The sequence below is a fragment of the Carettochelys insculpta genome, chromosome 15 (genome assembly GCF_033958435.1).
Source record: "Carettochelys insculpta isolate YL-2023 chromosome 15, ASM3395843v1, whole genome shotgun sequence".
Lineage (NCBI taxonomy): Eukaryota > Metazoa > Chordata > Testudines > Carettochelyidae > Carettochelys > Carettochelys insculpta.
This window is the reverse complement of record NC_134151.1, coordinates 24,377,283-24,396,169: the sequence shown is the minus strand read 5'-3', so window position 1 is coordinate 24,396,169 and position 18,887 is coordinate 24,377,283. Positions and strand designations below refer to the sequence as shown.

At 40.2% G+C, this 18,887-nt stretch overlaps 1 protein-coding gene across 1 annotated transcript in view; it reads left to right on the top strand.

The window, feature by feature from the left end:
• Nucleotides 1-18,887, top strand: part of FSTL4 (follistatin like 4) — a 490,670-nt gene that overhangs the window by 455,651 nt on the left and 16,132 nt on the right. Inside the window, exons 8-11 of the mRNA XM_075009751.1 lie at nucleotides 5,694-5,855; nucleotides 6,818-6,952; nucleotides 10,103-10,129; nucleotides 17,183-17,301. Coding sequence (XP_074865852.1) covers nucleotides 5,694-5,855; nucleotides 6,818-6,952; nucleotides 10,103-10,129; nucleotides 17,183-17,301 — 443 coding nt within the window. The remainder of the gene's footprint in view (nucleotides 1-5,693; nucleotides 5,856-6,817; nucleotides 6,953-10,102; nucleotides 10,130-17,182; nucleotides 17,302-18,887) is intronic.

The following is an 18,887-nucleotide window of genomic DNA, read 5'->3' as shown; positions in this document are numbered from 1 at the left end:
TGCCTCCCTCTGCTAGGTGTATTGGCCACAGTCCAGTTAGAGGTGCTGCTGGGCAATGTCCACAAGCTGGTGGGGTGCCTCTGTGGCATCTGCCCAGCATTTCACCCTCCAGCCACAAGCTCCTCTTCTGGTGGAAGGATATGGTGACCATTCCCCCTCCTCCTCTTTCTGACCATGGAGTAACATGGTATCGGGGTCTTCCGGCCCTCCTTCAGCATGTCTGCAAGGATGGATAGGAAGACAGTCAGTTCATGGTTCCTGGCTGGATCCCCACACCTCTGCATGCACCATCCACACACCCCAACAGCAGGCATCATAGGTGTATTAAATGTTCCATAGGGGTTGCCAGACATTCTTCCATGGTCTAGCACCACACCCAACTCCCCACCCATGTGCCTTGTGGTGCTGTCCCCAGGGGGACCTGTTCTGTGTCCAGCATGGGCGCACCAGTTGTGTGGGTGTCCTGCTGGTGGCTGGGATGCCACCACTCAAGGCACTCAGGTGTGTGCCCCATCAGCTACTTACTAGAGGGACTCTCCACAGGCTCCACTGATGCATGCCTGGCCATTGCCCTGCTGGAGGATTGCGAGGGGATGTCTATAATGAGGTCCCCCTTGTCACTGGAGACCTCAGTGTCTGCTTCTCTCCCTGTCTCCGTCAGGTGGCTGCGTGCTCCAGACTCTTCTTCACTGGGGTGCAGCTTTTCCAATGCCATATACAAGAGGGGTTATTGGGAGGAGCTTTCTCTGGGACCCAGGAGCTAGTGTAGCTCCTGATAATACGGACAGGTTGCTGGACCTGCACCTGATTGCTCGGTGGCATCCCTGGCCTTGACATACTCCTGCTATAGTTCTTTAACTTTGCTTTGCACCTGCTTGGGATGCGAGCAGGGTGTCCTCTGGTGGCCAGCTGTTTTGACAGGTGAGCAAACACATCTGCATTTCGGCGCTTGCCCCCCATTTCTTTCAGTACCTCCTCCTCCTTCCACGGGCCAAGGAGATTACCTAGCTTGGGCTCCATCCATGAGGGCGCCCTTTTCTTCGAGGACTGGACAGAGTCCTAGGAGCCTTCTCATGGGTTGGAGGGGGAATCCTTGGGGTTTTCCTGAGGCTGGCTGCTGGCCATGGCTTTTTCTCTTAAATCTGCAGAGCATGTCAGGCTGTTGGCTGCAGCTCATACTTAACCTGCGTCCAGCACACTCTCTGCTTCCTGCAAAGAGCTTTCTGGGAGTGTGGTGCTTTACGCACAGCATGACATAAATAACATAAAGCCCTGCAGCAGCAGGGCAGGGTGCCTCCACAGTCCTCCATGACCGCCGCCATGGAGAACTCCTCTTTAAAAAGAGCAAAATGTGTAATGTCCCCACACATTCTCTTTCAAAAAAGGTATTTTGAAAGGGGGCCTTCTTCCCATTTCTGGAATGGAGGACAGAAATCGAAGTTTGGCCCATGTTCCTTCAATTTAATTTCAAAATAGAGCATTATGTGTGTGGATGATCCACACGCTTTTTCAAAAGTGTGACAATAATTTTGATTGTCAGCGCAAGTGTAGATGTAGCTTCCGTGTCTTAGCAGCTCCTATTTCAAAATAGCAATTTTGAAATAGGCATTATTCTTCCAGCTTTGAGGGTTACCAATTTCAAAATAATCCACCCACTATTTGGATTTTATTTCAAAATAGTGCATGAGTAGTCTAGATGCCTGCAAAGTTATTTCAAAATAATGGCTGCTATTTTGAAATAACTCTGTAGAGTAGTCGTGGTCTGGATATCTGATCAGTGCCTTCCAAAACACATTCTGTTTTCCAAGTTGGAGGAAGGATGAAGGAGTGTTGGGGGCCACAGAAAGTGATATAAGGACATGCTGAAGGCACACATGAAAAAGTACAGCATTGGTGTTGACACTTCGGAGAACCTTGCCCAGGACCATCCTCAGTGGAGAAAGTGAGAGAGGGATGGCACAGTTTGAGAGGGCCCACACCAATGCAGACGAGAAGAGGCGGAGAAGAAGAAAAGAGCAGCAAAAACTGCCCTGCACTTCTCCAACAGCTACAAACACCTGCTCCTTCTTTGATAAGACCTGCAGCTCCAGAATCAGGCTGGTCAGCCATCAATAGAGTCACAAATAGGAGTGGCATGAAGATGTCCTGCTTGCTAACGAGTAACCGCTGAAGAAGAATTTATAACAAGCACAATAGAAATGCAACCTGTAGTTTGCCAGTGATCATTAAATAGCTAAACATTATGACTTACCTGTATAAAGAATTCTAATAAAGCAAGAAAAGAGGAAATTCAAGTTAAAATGGTGGCGGGGGAAGCAGGAGAAGACAGATGCACTCTATTTGGAGGGTGAGAGAGGAACATGGTTCCCCATTAAGCATTCTGAGAAAGATTTGCAGCTGGTCATATTTTCAAATTAAGCCAGTTTTAATGTAGTACATTGATTCAGTACCTAGGCTACCTAGGGCTACATTTGGCAATGTAAATCTGTTTTGTTCTCACACTACTAATAAATGATGTGAGTGCCTTGGATCCCAGTAAGCAATGTAAAGAAACAGGGAGACCCCAGTCAACTCTGCTTTGTTAATTTGTGCTTTGTTTTTAGAAGACTTGAGCGTGCACCCTTAATTAATGGAATTGTTAACCTAAATGGGAACTGGATCAGTCCCAGAAAAATGCAGTGCAAATCAGTATAATGACAGCTAAGAGCCACCCTGCATTGTAAGCTGGGGAGTTGTCAGGCTGGCAGGAAGAAGAGAATGTTTTTTACAGTAATGTCTCAGAGACAAGGCAAGGGGAGAGATGTAAAACTGCTGGAAAAGAGACCAGGTGAGGGCTGACTCATCACTCAGGAATTAGGGGGCTTAAAAGGTCGGCTTGTGCTGGGACCCTTCCCTCTTATTCATGATGCAGGATCGGCACCACCCACCCTCCCTGTCTATTCTGGTAGTAAATATTCCAGATTATGGGCTATATCTGCTGTGGGTATTACTCTACCCACCCATTAGGGCTGGTTGTAGTCAGGGTTTTTCATGTTGTTCAAAGCAAGTTCAGGAGGGCCCTATGCATGCACAACATGATGGGCGATAGGCCGTATGTCACCACTCATTATTTAGTTGTATAGCAGATGCATGTGCCAGCTGCTTTGTGAGTGAGGGGCTCTCTGCAGCTCCCTGCCCTGCCACTGCTAAAACAGTAGAACTAAATTTAATTGAACAGTCGTCAGGGTGGCAGGAGGGATCTGGCCATTAAACCAACTTAATTTATTTGCACTATTTCAGCAGCAGCAGGGCAGGGAGCCACAGAGAGCTCCTCACTCACAAAGTAGCCAGCGCATGCGCAGTGGGGATTGGGCAAGGGAAACCCATAGCTATCCAGAAGGGGAGCCAGATGGGTCCTGCAGTTCCTGCATCATCCTTGCCCTTGATTGGCTGCGACTGACCTCTTGCATTGCCATAGGGTGGCCAGTGAAACTGGGCCCTTGTGACTAGAGTTGGAGGAGCAACTAAGGTAGGTTCGTCTGCCATGTTGGGTGAGGTAATGTGAGGAGCTAACTTGGGCAGAGTTTGTTCAGGCAGGGTCAGGCTGGGGGTTCTCTTTGGGTGGATGGGTTCATCTTGGCACTGGTTTGAGGCTGAAGCGGGTTAATCCTGTGGCTGGATGGTGGAGGGTTGGGGCTGAGAGGGGTTAAGCCATATATAAGACTGTTATTATGGTTCCACAAAATTCTTTTCAGTTTAAAAGGGTTTCATGGCCAAATAAAATTGGGAAACTGAGTTACAGAGTTCTTTTTTGGGACATGTTAAGTTATTATATTACACCATCCTCTTTCTAGTCTGCTCTTTTCTCAGTCTCATTTTTCCTATGGTCTATGTCTTTCAGTAAATGGTAAGAGAAGATGCTGTTCTTTGTTGCAAATGAGCATCCATTCTTGATTTTCCATGAGAGCAGCCCAACACACTCTGCAATGTTATTTTAGACTTTGACATATAACCAGTAAAAATAGAATTCATGTCCCCTCCAAAGAAATACCCATAAATCTGGAGAGGGAGAGACTTAGTTCTTTGCTATGTTGTAGGAAGTACATCGTAGATGTAAGATCAAGCCATGAAAACCACCTCCTTCCCCGCCCACCCCACTGTAAGAAAACATGGGCAGTGTAAACCAAAAGGCTCTCTTTAGCAGTGTAACAGACTGGTGGATCTTGCTATGTGTCTTTTCTCATCAGGCTATTGAAGTTAGACTCACAACTGCTGACATCACAAACACTAAGACTCTTATCACCAGAGGTTGGTAATGGGATATGGAACCATTCACTTCTAAGCTGCTGGAGTGAACCTTGACAAAGGTTTCCAGTGAATGAAAGTTTTGGCCTTTACAATGGCCTACCTAAAAGTTGTGTCTTGACTATCTGCATTGGTAGATGCCTGAATATATTTGAATGGCTCATCACCATTAATATTGGGAACTGCAGATGAAAGGCGAAAGATTAATGGACCTAACATATTTATAATTATTTTAGAAGTTTTTCATGAATTATCTCACCTCTTGAGGTCAGGACTGAGGAACATAGGACGAACAATTCAGATGAATGGTATTCATGTTTGTCTGTTGTTGCCTTCTTGTTGTCTCCATTAAAAAGTCATTATGTGCCAACAGTTACCACACGGTATGGTGTATGAAATACCACAGTATTTTCTTATATTCAAAAATATGCTATATCTGTGGACAGTGTATGGTAATGGTGAGCAAATATATCATTTTAAACGGCATAGAGGATTTAAGACTTCAAATCTGTAATTCTGTCAGCATGGCAATTTTCACAAGCATTCAGTTGAAATGTATTTAAATATTAAGAGTAAAAATCACACACTGAATAAAAACAAATTTAAAAAACACTTTGCCATTATTTTTAAATTTGTAAATATATCACAGCAGATAGTTCAGCAATAGTTAATGAGTAATTCTAAGGTATGTTGACTTGAGCAATGATCGCAACATGACTGAAAAATCAATTAACTTTTTGAAATTATAATATAATTAATAGTTCTGCCAATCAATACACAAATGCTTTCCGCAGTTTTTGGATACCTTTCAAATAAATAATGCATACATATTCTGCTTACTCTAAATCATGCGTAGTAAACATTTAATCTGTTTTATTATGCATGCTTAATCATTAAAAATATTGACTAGTTAAGTGTCTTTTCTTGCATAAGTGCAGGCAGTGAATCTAATTTTGCTCCCACCAATTTCCATGCAGTGTTTCCAACTTAGTTTAGAAAGCTCGCTCATTAGTCCCTGAGCCAGCAAACATTTAAAAGCACATGATTGACTTTAAGCACGAGTAGGTCCCAGTCCAACTGTCTTTGAAACTGATGGGAGTATTTCCAGTAAAGTCAGTGAAAACTGGTCTAAGGCCTTAGTAAACAAAATCAGAGATGATTTTACTACAACATGACATACAAGGACAACTTTCCAAATTTAATTTTGTATCATCTTTGCTTTGATTCAGTCAATAGACTATAGTAATGATTTTTTACTCTAGTTTACAATGGAAAAGAGAATATTTATTTCATAATCCCTTGGATCATTTTTTTTCTGTCACAGAGATCAAAGTCAGTGGATTACAAAGCACAAAGAGAGATGACAACTGAGAAGTCAGTTTAAAGTCACCAATTCCTTATTTCCACAGTGCCACCAGTGATTCGTGTATATCCTGAAACCCAGGCACAGGAACCCGGTGTATCCGCAAGTCTCAAATGTCATGCTGAAGGCATTCCCAATCCCAGAATTACCTGGCTAAAAAATGGAATTGCTATCATGCCCAAATTATCCAAACAACTAACACTCTTAGGTAAGAGTTCTGGTTAATTTATGTACTGAAAGAAAAAGGTTTTAAATGCTTTATGTTGCATCTAAAAGTAGATGTTCTTTTGCTGTCACAAAAGTATGAAAAAATGATGTTCCATGAGCTCTGTTCTGTCTTTTTATCTTTTTCGTCAGTGACTTTTCCAAGAAGTACAATGTTGGTTGGTATAAACACTAACATTCTTTTAAACTTAGCACACTTGATTCTCCACTTCCTTGACCATGATTTCAATCAGAACAAATCAGAAAGACAATATATTTAGTATATTTACACTTACACTAAACATAATATATTTACTCAAGATGCAAGTCTAGTGAGAGTCAGGCTCTGACCCATGTGCCTCACTTTTGAGATTATCTTCTGCAGATGAAATTATTTCTTGTTGCTAATTTTATACCCTTATTTTCAAAAGTTAACAGAGGGACGGATCAGGTCTAAATTCCACTTGCAATACAAATATTAAGAAAAGGAGATCTCACCCAACATACACACAGAGATGAAATAGTACTTCAAGTGATAGAGCATTCTAGGAGAACAACAGAGTAGGTGGGATTATGTAGAATACAGTCACAACCACTTCTAAAATGCTGGAAAAAAACACAAGGTTTTCACTGGTTTGATGAAAAACTTGTGTAGTATTTGTGTAACTTTGCACTAAAGGGAATATTTTTACAAATTTTTACCTGAGATAAATGTGAGATGTTGCATTCCATTTGGTGTGCAATTTCATTTTCTTTCTTTGGGAGAAATCTGTATTTACCACCAGGAAAAGAAAACATTTCCATCTTCTCTGACAATTCACAGACTCTTCAATATCTCAGTTTAAACATGGGAAAATATTCAGAGGTAAAAAATTCCCTTTAATGGCAAGCTTCCTCTGGAATGAAAGGCATTTCAACAGCTATGTTATAGCTGTGAGGAACAGTTTGTGGTTGTCTTTTTTGCAGCAAATGGAAGTGAACTTCACATCAGTAGTGTTCGATATGAAGACACCGGTGCCTACACATGTATTGCTAAAAATGAAGTGGGAGTAGATGAAGATATATCTTCTCTCTTCATCGAAGATTCCGCCAGAAAAACTCGTAAGCTTAATTTTCTCTTTATCTTTTCAGAAAACCACTATTTATTTTTCTACTAATGGTTTGTGGTTTATCCAGACCTGAGGGAGGGTGAAGGGGCACAAGGAGGACGTTGCTCCTGTACCCATTTGAAATGCCATGGCAGCACTGCTCCAACTGCATGTGGCTGTGGTGGAGGGTGTCCATCACTGCAGTCCAGATGGCAATGCGAGCTGACTGCTGTTGGCCCCGCCCCTTCCAGTCTTGGCCACACCCCTTTCCAGGTTCAGACCCAGGCCCCCTCCCACCTTGCCCTGGACTCCACAGCAGCTGTTGGCGCTGTTGGTTTATCGGAAGTTATTGCTGTGCCCCACCCCCACCCCCGCTTTCTCTTTTGTTATAACCACTGGGGACCTGAATGTATTCAATGCGAATTTTATCTTAGTAAGGATTTCAAGGAATAGGCCTAACATGAATGTGATCTGCTTTGTCTGCACTTTTACATGATTACATTTTTATCCAGTAAAATAACTATCAAATATTAGCAATTAAAATTCATTCCTGAAATCATTCTACATGATCTGTGGAACTCCCATTGAAGCTAGAGCCTATCCTGTCCTTACAGTGATTACAGAATCACATTTCAGGCTCTATTTTGAAAATATATCCCATGCGATATGATAGAAGACTTACTGTATCACATCACTGAAGGTCTTTTGTGTTAGGGTTAAGTTGAGATATGGGCACAGATAGCAGCTTTACTACAGTAAAATATATTGCTAATATTTCTGGCTGTGAAATAATACAACCCAGAGATCTCTGCAACTGATTGCCTGATTTTAAAAGTTAAATGTCATTGTCCTGGTTGTACCGACTTTTCCCTTTAAAACCAAATAATACTCAAAATGAGCAAATGTTTGGATGACTAGAATTCTGGTCTATGAAACTCTTAACTTTAAGAGGTGTTATTGGTTCAGATTCCTTTATCTCTTTTTAATATATCTATATCACATTAAAAAAGTAGCAAAATAGCTTTTAAAAATACAAAGATGATTTTCCATACCCAAGACATATATTTTGCCACCAAAGTCTTAGCCACTGTCTTTAGTTAGGCTATGTCTAGACTAGAGCAATTTGTCGACAAAAGTTTTTGTTGGAAGATATTTTGTGACAAAACTTCTGCCGATGTAGTGCATCCAGACTGTCAAAGCAGAATGAAAGAATGATCTGCTCTGTCAACAGAGAGCAGCCGGACTGCCCAACCACTCTATCAGCAAAACGGCCAACCAGAAGCGCAGCAAACAGGATTGCTCGGTGTCCCAGGAGCCCCTTCTGTCAACAGAAGAGCCCCCGGAATGTCTAGACCATCTTTTTGGTCAAGAGAGGCATTCTTCCTTGTGGCAAGTGAGGTACAGCTGTTGACAAAAGTGCTGACCTCTGTCAGCTTACTGTTGACAGAATGCTCTTGGGAATCTGGACACTCCCAGGGTTTTGTTGACAAAACAGCTATTTTGTCAACAAAACTCTCTTGTCCAGACATAGTCTTAGAGTGCAGCAGTGCTTTATTAGTGCTAGCCAATGTGAAATTGCAATATATGCAGAGCTGATTGATTGCCACTTTGGGGTTATTTTCCAGTGTGCTTCTGCATATGATGCTTCTGAAGGTTCCGCAGATTATACATGTGTGTTGATAGTTTAGGGTTAAGCATAAAAAAGATTCTGCTGCTTAGGTCACCTCCCTAAAATATACCATATTCTGAATTACATGTTAAATAATAGCTATGCATGCACGGCAATACTTGACAAGTATCAGAAGGCAACTGTGTTAGTCTGTATCCACAAAAACAATGAGAAGTCCTGTAGCACCTTAAAGAGTAACAGATTTTTTTGAGCATAAGCTTTTGTGGACAAAGACACTTTTTGTCACATGTAAGTAGTGGAGATTCCAGAGGCAGCTCTTAAATACACAGGCTCATGAAAAGATGTTAGGATCAATCAAGAGAAAGGCCAGAGTTGATGAGGTCAGTTCAGTCAGGGATGACGTGGCCCCCATCCAGCAGCTGATGTGGAGGTGTGAACATCAAGAGAGGAGAAACTGCTTTTTGGCTGGCAAGTTTTTTTTATTGCAGGATGGCACAGTAACAGATTTTAAAGTAGCCATCCTACAACAAAAAAACTTGAAAAATAGACTCCAAAGAGAAACTGCGGAGCTACAATGCATTTGTAAGTTTGACACCATCAGTCAAGGGCTGAACAAAGACTGTGAATGGCTGGCCAACTACAAAAGCAGTTTCTCTTCTCTTGGTGTTCACACCTCCATATCAGCAGCTGGAAGTGAGCCACATCCTCCCTTTGGCTGAATAGACCTCATCATCTCTGGCCTTCCTCTTGGTTGGTACTACCTTCTTTTCATGAGTCTGTACATTTAGACCTGCCTCTGGAATCCCCACTACAAGTTTCTGACAAAATGGGTCTTTGCCCACAAAAGCTTATGCTCCAAAAAATCTGTTAGTCTATAGGTGCCACAGGACTTCTTGTTGTTGTGGCAATACTTGGTTCACTGAGTAGAATTGCATACTCTAGCTTGTACTGGTCATTTTCACTTTAACACATGAGAAAGAGAAATTATACTATGACAAAAAATAATTTGAAATATTACAAACTGAAATTCAAGTAGCATGCCTAAGGAAGTTGTCTGACTCCAGAATGAAAATATTATGTTGCTGCATAAAATTTCCAGAAGAAATACTGGAAAGCATTTAGTATAATTATCTGTTCTAGGCTCCGGACAGATGATATACGTCCTTACTGAAAATGTACCAGTAATCACTCTCATCAACATATTCAGGAGAACGTTCTGTATATCAAGGCATGATCCTACAGTCTTGGCACAGACAAAACTCACATTCATTGTAATTAGATGATTACCAGTGTAAGGACTGCAGGACTCTCCACAAGGAGATGTTTGACTTTGGAAATGTTTTTTTTCCTGGTGTTTTATTCAAATTAAATACTTTGCCTGGATGAATACTATAAAGGTTTTTTTTTAATTAAATAGTTCACTTAAAATCAGAGTGTTAATTCAGTTAACTGTTACAATGAAAACTTTGATGACCTATGTTTTTTTTCTTTTCTTGATTATTTTCTGGCTTTCCCAATTTTCTGATGCTGCAGTTGCAAACATACTGTGGCGAGAGGAAGGTACTACATACAGTAAAGTTGTTTCATTGTAGTGATAATGTGCTTGTCTGCTTCAATAATTCCATAATGGGCCATTCTCCACTGACTTGCCACTAACTTTATCAGCTCTCACAGCTGTCAGAGTAAGGATCAGAACAGCAGTTTAGAAGCCGCCTTCATATAATAGATATAACTTTTGTAATGTAAATCCTTAACATAATTTTGATTTATTCCTATAAAATAATAGGTGACAGCGATATAGCTGAAATTCTTGATTTGGCATAAGCAAATATCAGTAGTTTAACAGAATTTCCAGAATAATTATGATCTCAATTTACAGTATATGAATAAATGTAGATATAAATTCAGTATGTCACTTTTTTAAACATGTGGTTCATGTCTTTCATTGCCTGCTCTCTACTAGCATGCAAACCACCTACATCCTTCTTATATTCATATGTGTTGAGTGAAACAATAATTGTTGTTCCCTCCAATCCTTTAAGTAGATGAGGGGCACAGGATGCCTTATCTCTGCTTGTTTTAATTGGCAATTAAGGACTCTAATCTAATCAGATTTATAGTGTGTCCTGTCCAAGGTCAAAATTTCTGTAAATTGAAGGCTAAATTAGAGAAAAAGCTTCATAAGTAACTAATGGATTCAAGCTCAGGAGACACTTATGGCCAAAATTTAATTTGACTTTGTGTGTGCATGTACTGCAGTAATGTGCAAAAATGGGTACACTTGAACATCCTTAATCCAGGTTTCTGTAATCCAGGAACACCCATGATTCAGACTCCCACATGGCTGGAGTGCCATAATGATAATAAAAACAAAATAAGTTTAAATACAGTGCTACAAAAAAAAAGTATGCCTACATTTATCTACTGTACTGTCTAGCACAAACTTAACTTTCAAATATGAAAAATGTCAGAGATGTACAGTTAGAGGTTTTCTACTTAATTACCTACACATGATAATAAAAACAAAATGACAGTTTTAATACAGTGTATTAAAGATTTGTCTTATGACCTGTAATACATGTATAGTATTCTATAATGGTTGGTACATACAAAAGCTTTAGTTACAGACTTTGTTCACCCTTCATTATGGCAAATATCCATGGTCTGGAAAATCCCATAACCTGGCATAGCCTATTTCCCAAGGTTGCTGAGGTTCAAGTGTATTAAGATATCTATATCCCAGTTTGCACCTGCAATGGCAATAGATGAATATGTAAAATATCTAAACAGTTGTGCCCCAGCTGAATATTTCACCCTTTCTCCTCTTGCACACATAGTTATGGCAACTGCATGCACAAATGTGGACATCTCGCTCTGTGCACTTTTGAACTACAGGTCACTTTCTAAAATGCCTCTAAAATCCTGATGGCAAAGCCAAAGGAAAACCAAAAGCCCTAAATCATATGATTGCAATTAGTTCCTCTCTTTGCATAGTGTAGAGGACTGGATGTAAAATGGTCCTTGCACGCTCAACTGGTATGGTGGAAATATATGCTCTGCCTGATTGCAGAAGGTAAGGATGCTTTTTGCCAGAAACATTAAAGTCATTTTAAAGAACTGTTTATCTACTAAGAAAGACTGAATCCATAATTTCAGTAGGCTACTATGGTCTAAGCTAGCTTGTGTAGCAGCTATACATATTAAGCCTCCACCCAGTGTAAAATCTGTTTGTGACAGAACTTAAAAAAAAACATATTTACATTTTTAGTGGTAGGAGGGATGGGTGTTTTATAGTCCAGGGGCCAATCCTACGACAGGTTGAACCTTTGTAGTCTGGCACTCTTGGGGTCTGACCGGTGCCAAATGAGAGAATTTGCCAGATTGTGGGAAGTCAATATTGAGTAGCACCTTACCAACACTTCCACTGTTTACTGGGCTCTTAGAAGACATTTAGGGTAAATTACAGCTAAATAACAGCACAGAACACTAAGAGCCAGAACTGGTGACTGTAAACAAACTTTATGGCTACATCAACACTGAGCTGTAGTACGAGCAGCTTGATGCGAAGGAGGGCTCTCAAAAATGCAAATATGGCTTATTTGCATATTTGTATAGCTATTTTGTACATTCACATGAGATGGCCTTGCTAGCAGAGGATGCTGCCTGCAGAAAATAAGCAGTGTAGATGTGGGTCTGCCAGCAAAATGCCCCTTTGTCAGCAGTCCTTTATCCCTGATTTTTTTCCAGGCATAAGGGGCTGCAGACAAAGGGTGGTTTTGCCACCGGAACCACATTTACACTTCTTGTTTTCTGCTGGCAGCAGCCTCTGCCAGCAGGGTAATCTCACATGAATATGCAAATTAGCCTCACAAATATGCAAATGATCTTCAATTTGCATTTTCAAGACCCCTCCTTTGCATCAAGCTGCTGGCAGTAAGACTCCATGTGGACACAACATATAGGAGCACATGAAACTTGGTCACACCTGTGATAAGCAGTCATCTGGCAAACTAAAATCATGACGGATTACAGATGTTGCTAGACAAGAGAGTGCCAATTAGATGGGTTCAACCTGTAATGGCTTGGAGGCATATGAACACCCAGAGCGTATCTTCTGTTCCATTCCCTGTAACAGCAGTGGTGGCATATGCTTAAAAGTAGCAGATTTTGGGTCATTTATAATGGCAGTATCACTAGCTTGAGCAGATTGTTCTGGGACAGTTCTTCCCTATTCCCAGCTCAACTCAGGTACTGGGTAATACACAATGATGGAGATTGTTTTCTCACTGCTGAGCTTCTTGTAAATTTCACTGTGGGCATTTCTATTTGTTACATTCCAGTGTTTAGTTTACCCAGGTCTGAAACTGCTGTTGAATTAAATCAGTCAAGCATCAACTATGTAAAGGTGCATGATTGTTTATACATCGTATATCTCATGTTCTAGCTAAAAGAGTGTGGGGTGAAATAACTTTACATGAAATAAGCAGAAAGAAAATCGTAGGACTACAGGCATTAAAGGAATACACATACATAAACTCAAATAACTGTTCTACTAAATAGAGGGCTTGTCTACACTTGCCCCCAACTTTGAAGGGGACATGTTAATCATGGTGATGGGAGATCACTAATGAAGTGCTGCAGTGAATATGCAGGACTTCATTAGGCTAATTCTCCCCCATGGCAACTTCAAAGCATCAGACTTTGAAGTACCATCATGCATGTAGCCACAGGCACTTTGAAGTGCCCGCGTTACTTCAAAGTGCCTTTACACCTCAAAATTTTGGGGAGTAAAGGCACTTCGAAGTGCACAGCTACACACATGCTGGCACTTCGAAGTTTGATGCTTCGAAGTTGCCATGTGGAAGAATTAGCCTAATGAAGTGCTGCATATTCACTGCAGTACTTCATTAATAATCGCCTGTCACCCTGATTAACATGCCCCCTTTGAAGTTGGGGCAAGTGTTAGACTGACCCAACTGACCAGAATCAAACGTGCACATTTCAAAATTAAATCCCAACCATTCAGGTGAGGGTAGATTTACTTTCCCTGTTCCTGAAAACCTGAGTTTGTTTAGAATATGATTACATAAATCTTTCCCTACATATTAAACATTAAGTTGTAAAATATTTGATCTGCAAATTTATTCTAGAGAAAGGAGCCAATTTAGTATGATAAAACTTGGCAAAGAGAAAAGGGTAGTTGAAAAAAGATGCCTGTTTGTTTGTTTGTTTGTTCACTCATACATATTTTCCTTATTATTAAAATTAAAAGGCAGTATTTTAAAAAGGATTATTAACCAAGGGATGATCACAGCTGAGTCCAGTAAGGTGATCACTGTCATGTTGTTTGTGTTACAATAAATTAGATACTGCAGTAAACTAATGATGTGAGTTTACTGTATGTTGTGCTGCATGAAACAAGCTTTTTGCTTTCAATCAGAGTTTAAATAATTGCAGTAGGTTATTGAAAGAGGGCTATATTTTCAAAAATGTTCACAAAATATACACAGGAACATGAGCACACATAGCACACTCAATCAGTTTCACGCTGAATTGGAAGTATACACAATAGTTAATGCTTTCATGTGCATGTATTTTGTAGTGAAAATAATGGGTAGAAGATGGGGTGGCTCAGATATAGAATTAATTTTTCATGCTGTTGTCAAAGCTAGAATAGTTATCATTGGCAGTGATCTGTCTACAGAAGTTACTGTCCGAAGATACTTTCCGATAAACCTTCTGTTGACAGATCGCGTCTACACTTAAAAGTGGGCCAATCTTTTGATCCACTCTGTCAACAAAAAGGCCCCCTGGAGCATCTACATGGCTATTTTGTCAACAGTTTCTGTCAACAAAAAGCATTTTGTATGAAGAAGCTCTGCAAGTTTTGTCAACAAAAGCCCAGTTTTGTTGACAAAAGTCTCTAGTGTAACCGTAGCTATTGTGTCTAATCCAAGGAATGACAGGAAAGAGCAACAAATAAATAATCATCAGTAATATAATATAATATAATATAATATAATATAATATAAACTTTAAACATGAAAGTCTGGGATTACCAATGTTACCTATTTAAATATTTCAACAGATTTGGCTTAGAATGAGGAAAACCATTACACGGATTGTCCAATTGATACTAGCTGGATCCTTACTGTGTGTATACCATCCAGACTTGAGGAGCATGGTTTTATATGACAGTTGAATTCCAGTGGTTAATTACCAAAAAAGTAACTTTGGTGGTTAAAAGCTTATCTGAAAATTATTGACCATAAGAGCATTTTAATTTAATACTCTTTAAACCTTGACAAGAATGTTATCTTCAATAAGATAGAAATAATTCTTGGTCCTGATTCCATTGAAGTTAGGCACACAATTCATACTGACTTTAGTGAAAGCAGGTTCAGGATCATGCCAAAACATTGCAAGGTAACTAAAAGAAATTGGACTGGTGACTCCAAATCTGCAAAAACTTTAAAGCATTATTAAAATAGTGCTTTTGCCATTAAGGGCTACTAAAAGTTGAAATGTGCATTCATATTCTTAACCAAATCATCAAATAAAAGTACACTAATAATGTGCATGCAGATACCAAGTGGCATCTATCACAATTTTCATACTTTATTGCATGACTTCTTTCACTTTTTAAAATGAAACTTCTATTTTACATACGCAGAATCATTCGTTCATAACACAAAGGACCAAATTCTGCTCTCTGGTATATGAACTCAATTCCCATTGAAATAAGTGGGAGTTATGTGCATGCAGTGAGAGTGGGTTTTTGTTGATAATACCGGGGCAGAATGACCTGGTAATGTACGTCTGGAAAATTAGTCCTTAGTACTTACTAAGCTACTTGGTCCTTAGCAATGTTCCCTGTCAGCTGAGCACTTGGGCGGCCACCCAGGAGAGATTCAGGTGACACTCAGCTGACTGGCAGAGCACCCACAACTGCCCACAGCTGACAAGATGTGTTTCTATTGGTGGTGCACATCCACACATGCCTTGGTGCACATAACAAAATTATTCTACCCATGCATGGAATAAAATAGAGGGAACATTGAGCCTTCGACAGAGCCTAAGTGGAAATTCAAGATTTGTTTCTTTTTTTTCAGAATGCATGATCCCTCACTGTGGCATCACTTTTAAGGATCACAGCTCCCCATATCCACTTGATGCCTTAACTGGGGGTATTTCTGTGGTATGGTTCAGAGCTAATCTTAAAGCATAAGATTCTCAGTGCAGCAGCAAACTTATCAAAAGCTAAAGTACATTTCTACATGCAGTTGTATACTGAAGCCAGAGCTTCAGCTCCCAGATAGTTTAGTCTTAAGGAACACTCTCCCATGCTGAAATTTCATTTAAATCAATCCCTCAAATATTTTATGAAATTTGCTAAAACTTGGTTAGTCCCAATCATATATAATTCAAACTGTAAAAACTTCACATGATGAATTAAGCGCCCATCCTGGAAGCACTTAACACAATGCTTTCGATGTGAGTAACCTTAATAGGAATTATAGATGCTAATATAAGGAGAACTAGTCCCTGTAGTATGGAGTTGCTCATCTGTCTAAGTGTTTGCAGGATCAGGAGTTAATTTTCTGTGGAGCAAATTTGAATACAAACAAAATTCTTCATCACCAGTGCCATGGAAGTTTGGCAGATAAGTACACTATCAATTTTATCTGAGATAACAAAGGCCATTGGAAGAATTTTTTAGCAGGTGATCATAAAAATCTAAAGGGTGTTGGGATCCTTCTGAGTACAGTATTTGAAAAGATTCTCCAACCCATTTTAAAAGATATTATTTACTGCATTTGCATGTAACTGAGGGAGAATTAAACTCACAATATCATAGGGCATTTCTGCTAAACAGAAATACTTAGATTATAATCATGCAACAGAAATCCACTGAGAAGCATCCAGTTTGTCAAAAACTCCTGGAATGCCCCAGTTTTGAGAGAAGAGTGCTATTGCAATGCTGAAATATTCCACATTTGTGAATTACAGTTTGCAAAATTTCAAAAATGTATTTGTTTTGGTGGCTATTTTTGATTCATGTAGATGTTTTTAGAATACAGGGTGTATTTCTTAAAAAATATATATATATTGTGAAATAACCAAGCAATTCTATTTCTCTTCTTTACAATTTGCAAATTGAAAAAGGTTAAATTAATTGTAACTCTGTGGCTTTGAGGGGTTATTTTTGTGTGTTTTATCTGAAATTTCCCTCTCAGTTATGTGACAGTTTGCAAGGTATTTCCAAAGTAAGTGGAAAGAGAGAGAAAGTCATGATTTGACAAGGTTAGAACATCACCCACATTCAAATTCTGACAAAGCTATAATCACGGAATACATCAAGATGCTTCCTTCACTTTGTTTCTGCTGCCACCAAAGCAATGTGTTTTTGAATGTGTCTATACCTAGTTCCTCACACCTTTAACCCTTGCTATTACATGAAGTTTGATTTTGTGAATGCATCAATTTACTTGCATCCAAATTACTATTTTTTATGTAAAGTAATTATTTGTTCTTCTCCCAAAAACGTAAAGTCTAGAAACGTGGGGAACTATTGTCTTTTTTTAAAAAAAATATCTGCTTTTATTCTTAAAGGCTTAAGCATGGGAAATATGTTTTATGTCTTTTCCAATGATGGGATCACAATCATTCAGCCAAACGAATGTGAGATCCGAAGACATATCAAACCCACTGAGAGGATTTTCACAAGTTATGTAAGTTTTTGTAATGAAGTATCCAAGTCATCTGTCAGCTTCTGCTCCCTACATCTTGTGAAGAGGATAAAAATTAAGAGGGAAAAGTTACATTGACACAGTGTCCAGCTGAGGATGTGCACTGCAGGGATTTGTGGCCATGCAGAAAATGAAGAAAGTGTAGCCTTGGAATCACAGAGCGCCTTGGGCCTGTCTTGCCAATAATCCAGCACCCTAGGTTGTCATTTCTATCATGGATATAAAATGCTACCAAATCAGAACTATATCTTCTAAGCTGAGGCCTTCACCACTGGGGCCTCAGCTAACGTAGTTCTGGTGTACATGGTTTTTATGCCCCCACTACACCCTCCTGATGCATGTGGGAGGTTGTGGTGGCAGGACTGGAATAGTATTGTGTTCTGGAAGTTGACCACTTGAGATACCAAGCTCAAGAATCAGGGAGCCACAACCAGCTTCTTTATAACCCCTGTCTCAGTTGCACCCAGGAGATACTGAGCTTTGGGCCTAAATCTGTGCAAAGGATGGTACTTCCACAATACTTGTTCCATACAATTCTTCTTCAAGTCCCTGTGGGTGCATCTCTCTAAGCATTTTCATTTAGCAATATCTGTTCAGCCCACACTTGCACCTTACATACGAGTGCACAATTGGACCATCATCAATTCCTTCTTAGCCACCTCAGCCTGAGATATAGCTTGACCATGACTATGCCTTGGCTTTTGTAATTTTTCTATAGCGGTGAGACAGGTTTTATAATTAGCAAGATAAATAGTGATAGGATTGGTTTCTTAACTCCTGAGGGAGAGACTTAGTTTTTCCTGGTAGGGCATGCCTGGCTTGCAAGGTTTTAAACGGTCTCTCTCCTGCCAAGAGGCTATACCTGTGAGCTACACAGTCTATTAATTGCTTACAGGAGTCCCACTTCTCCCAGCAGTGCAACATCTGCCTCATGCTCAAATGAGGGAACTCCAGGATACCTTGGATAGATAGGTGATAGCTCTTCTACAAGTGAGGAACACCATAGACTGGTGGAAGAACCAACTTAACATCTCTGCAGGCATTCCCTTCTGTTGCCCAGTGTGCTCAATTACCTTTGTGACAGATGCATCGCTGTTAGGATGTAGAGCCCACCTCACTACCTGCACAATTCAAGGCAGATGGACAACTGAAGAAACCAGGTTCCACATCAGTCTGGTGGAGTTCAAGGTTGTCAGGACTTGCCTTCATTTCCTATTCCTCATAAGGGGCAAATCACTCAGGGCCATGACAGACAACATACCCTGCACATTCTATATAAAAAAGGAGCAGGAAGATCTCCCTTGCTGTGCCCTGGAGTTAGTACTACATGGAGATATACCTATCTCATAGAGCTGGAAGAGGTCTTCAGAGGCTGTTGAGCCCAGTCCCTGGCAGGACTAAGCACCATCTCTGATTTTTTTTTAAATCTACTTGCTCCAGACCCCCTAAAGAGCTTCCTCAAGGATTGAGCTCACAACCATTTAACAGGCCAATGCTCAAACCACTGAGCCATCCCTCCCCCAGGCTAAGGGGCTTTACATTTTTTAGACAGTTAACACAGAACCTGC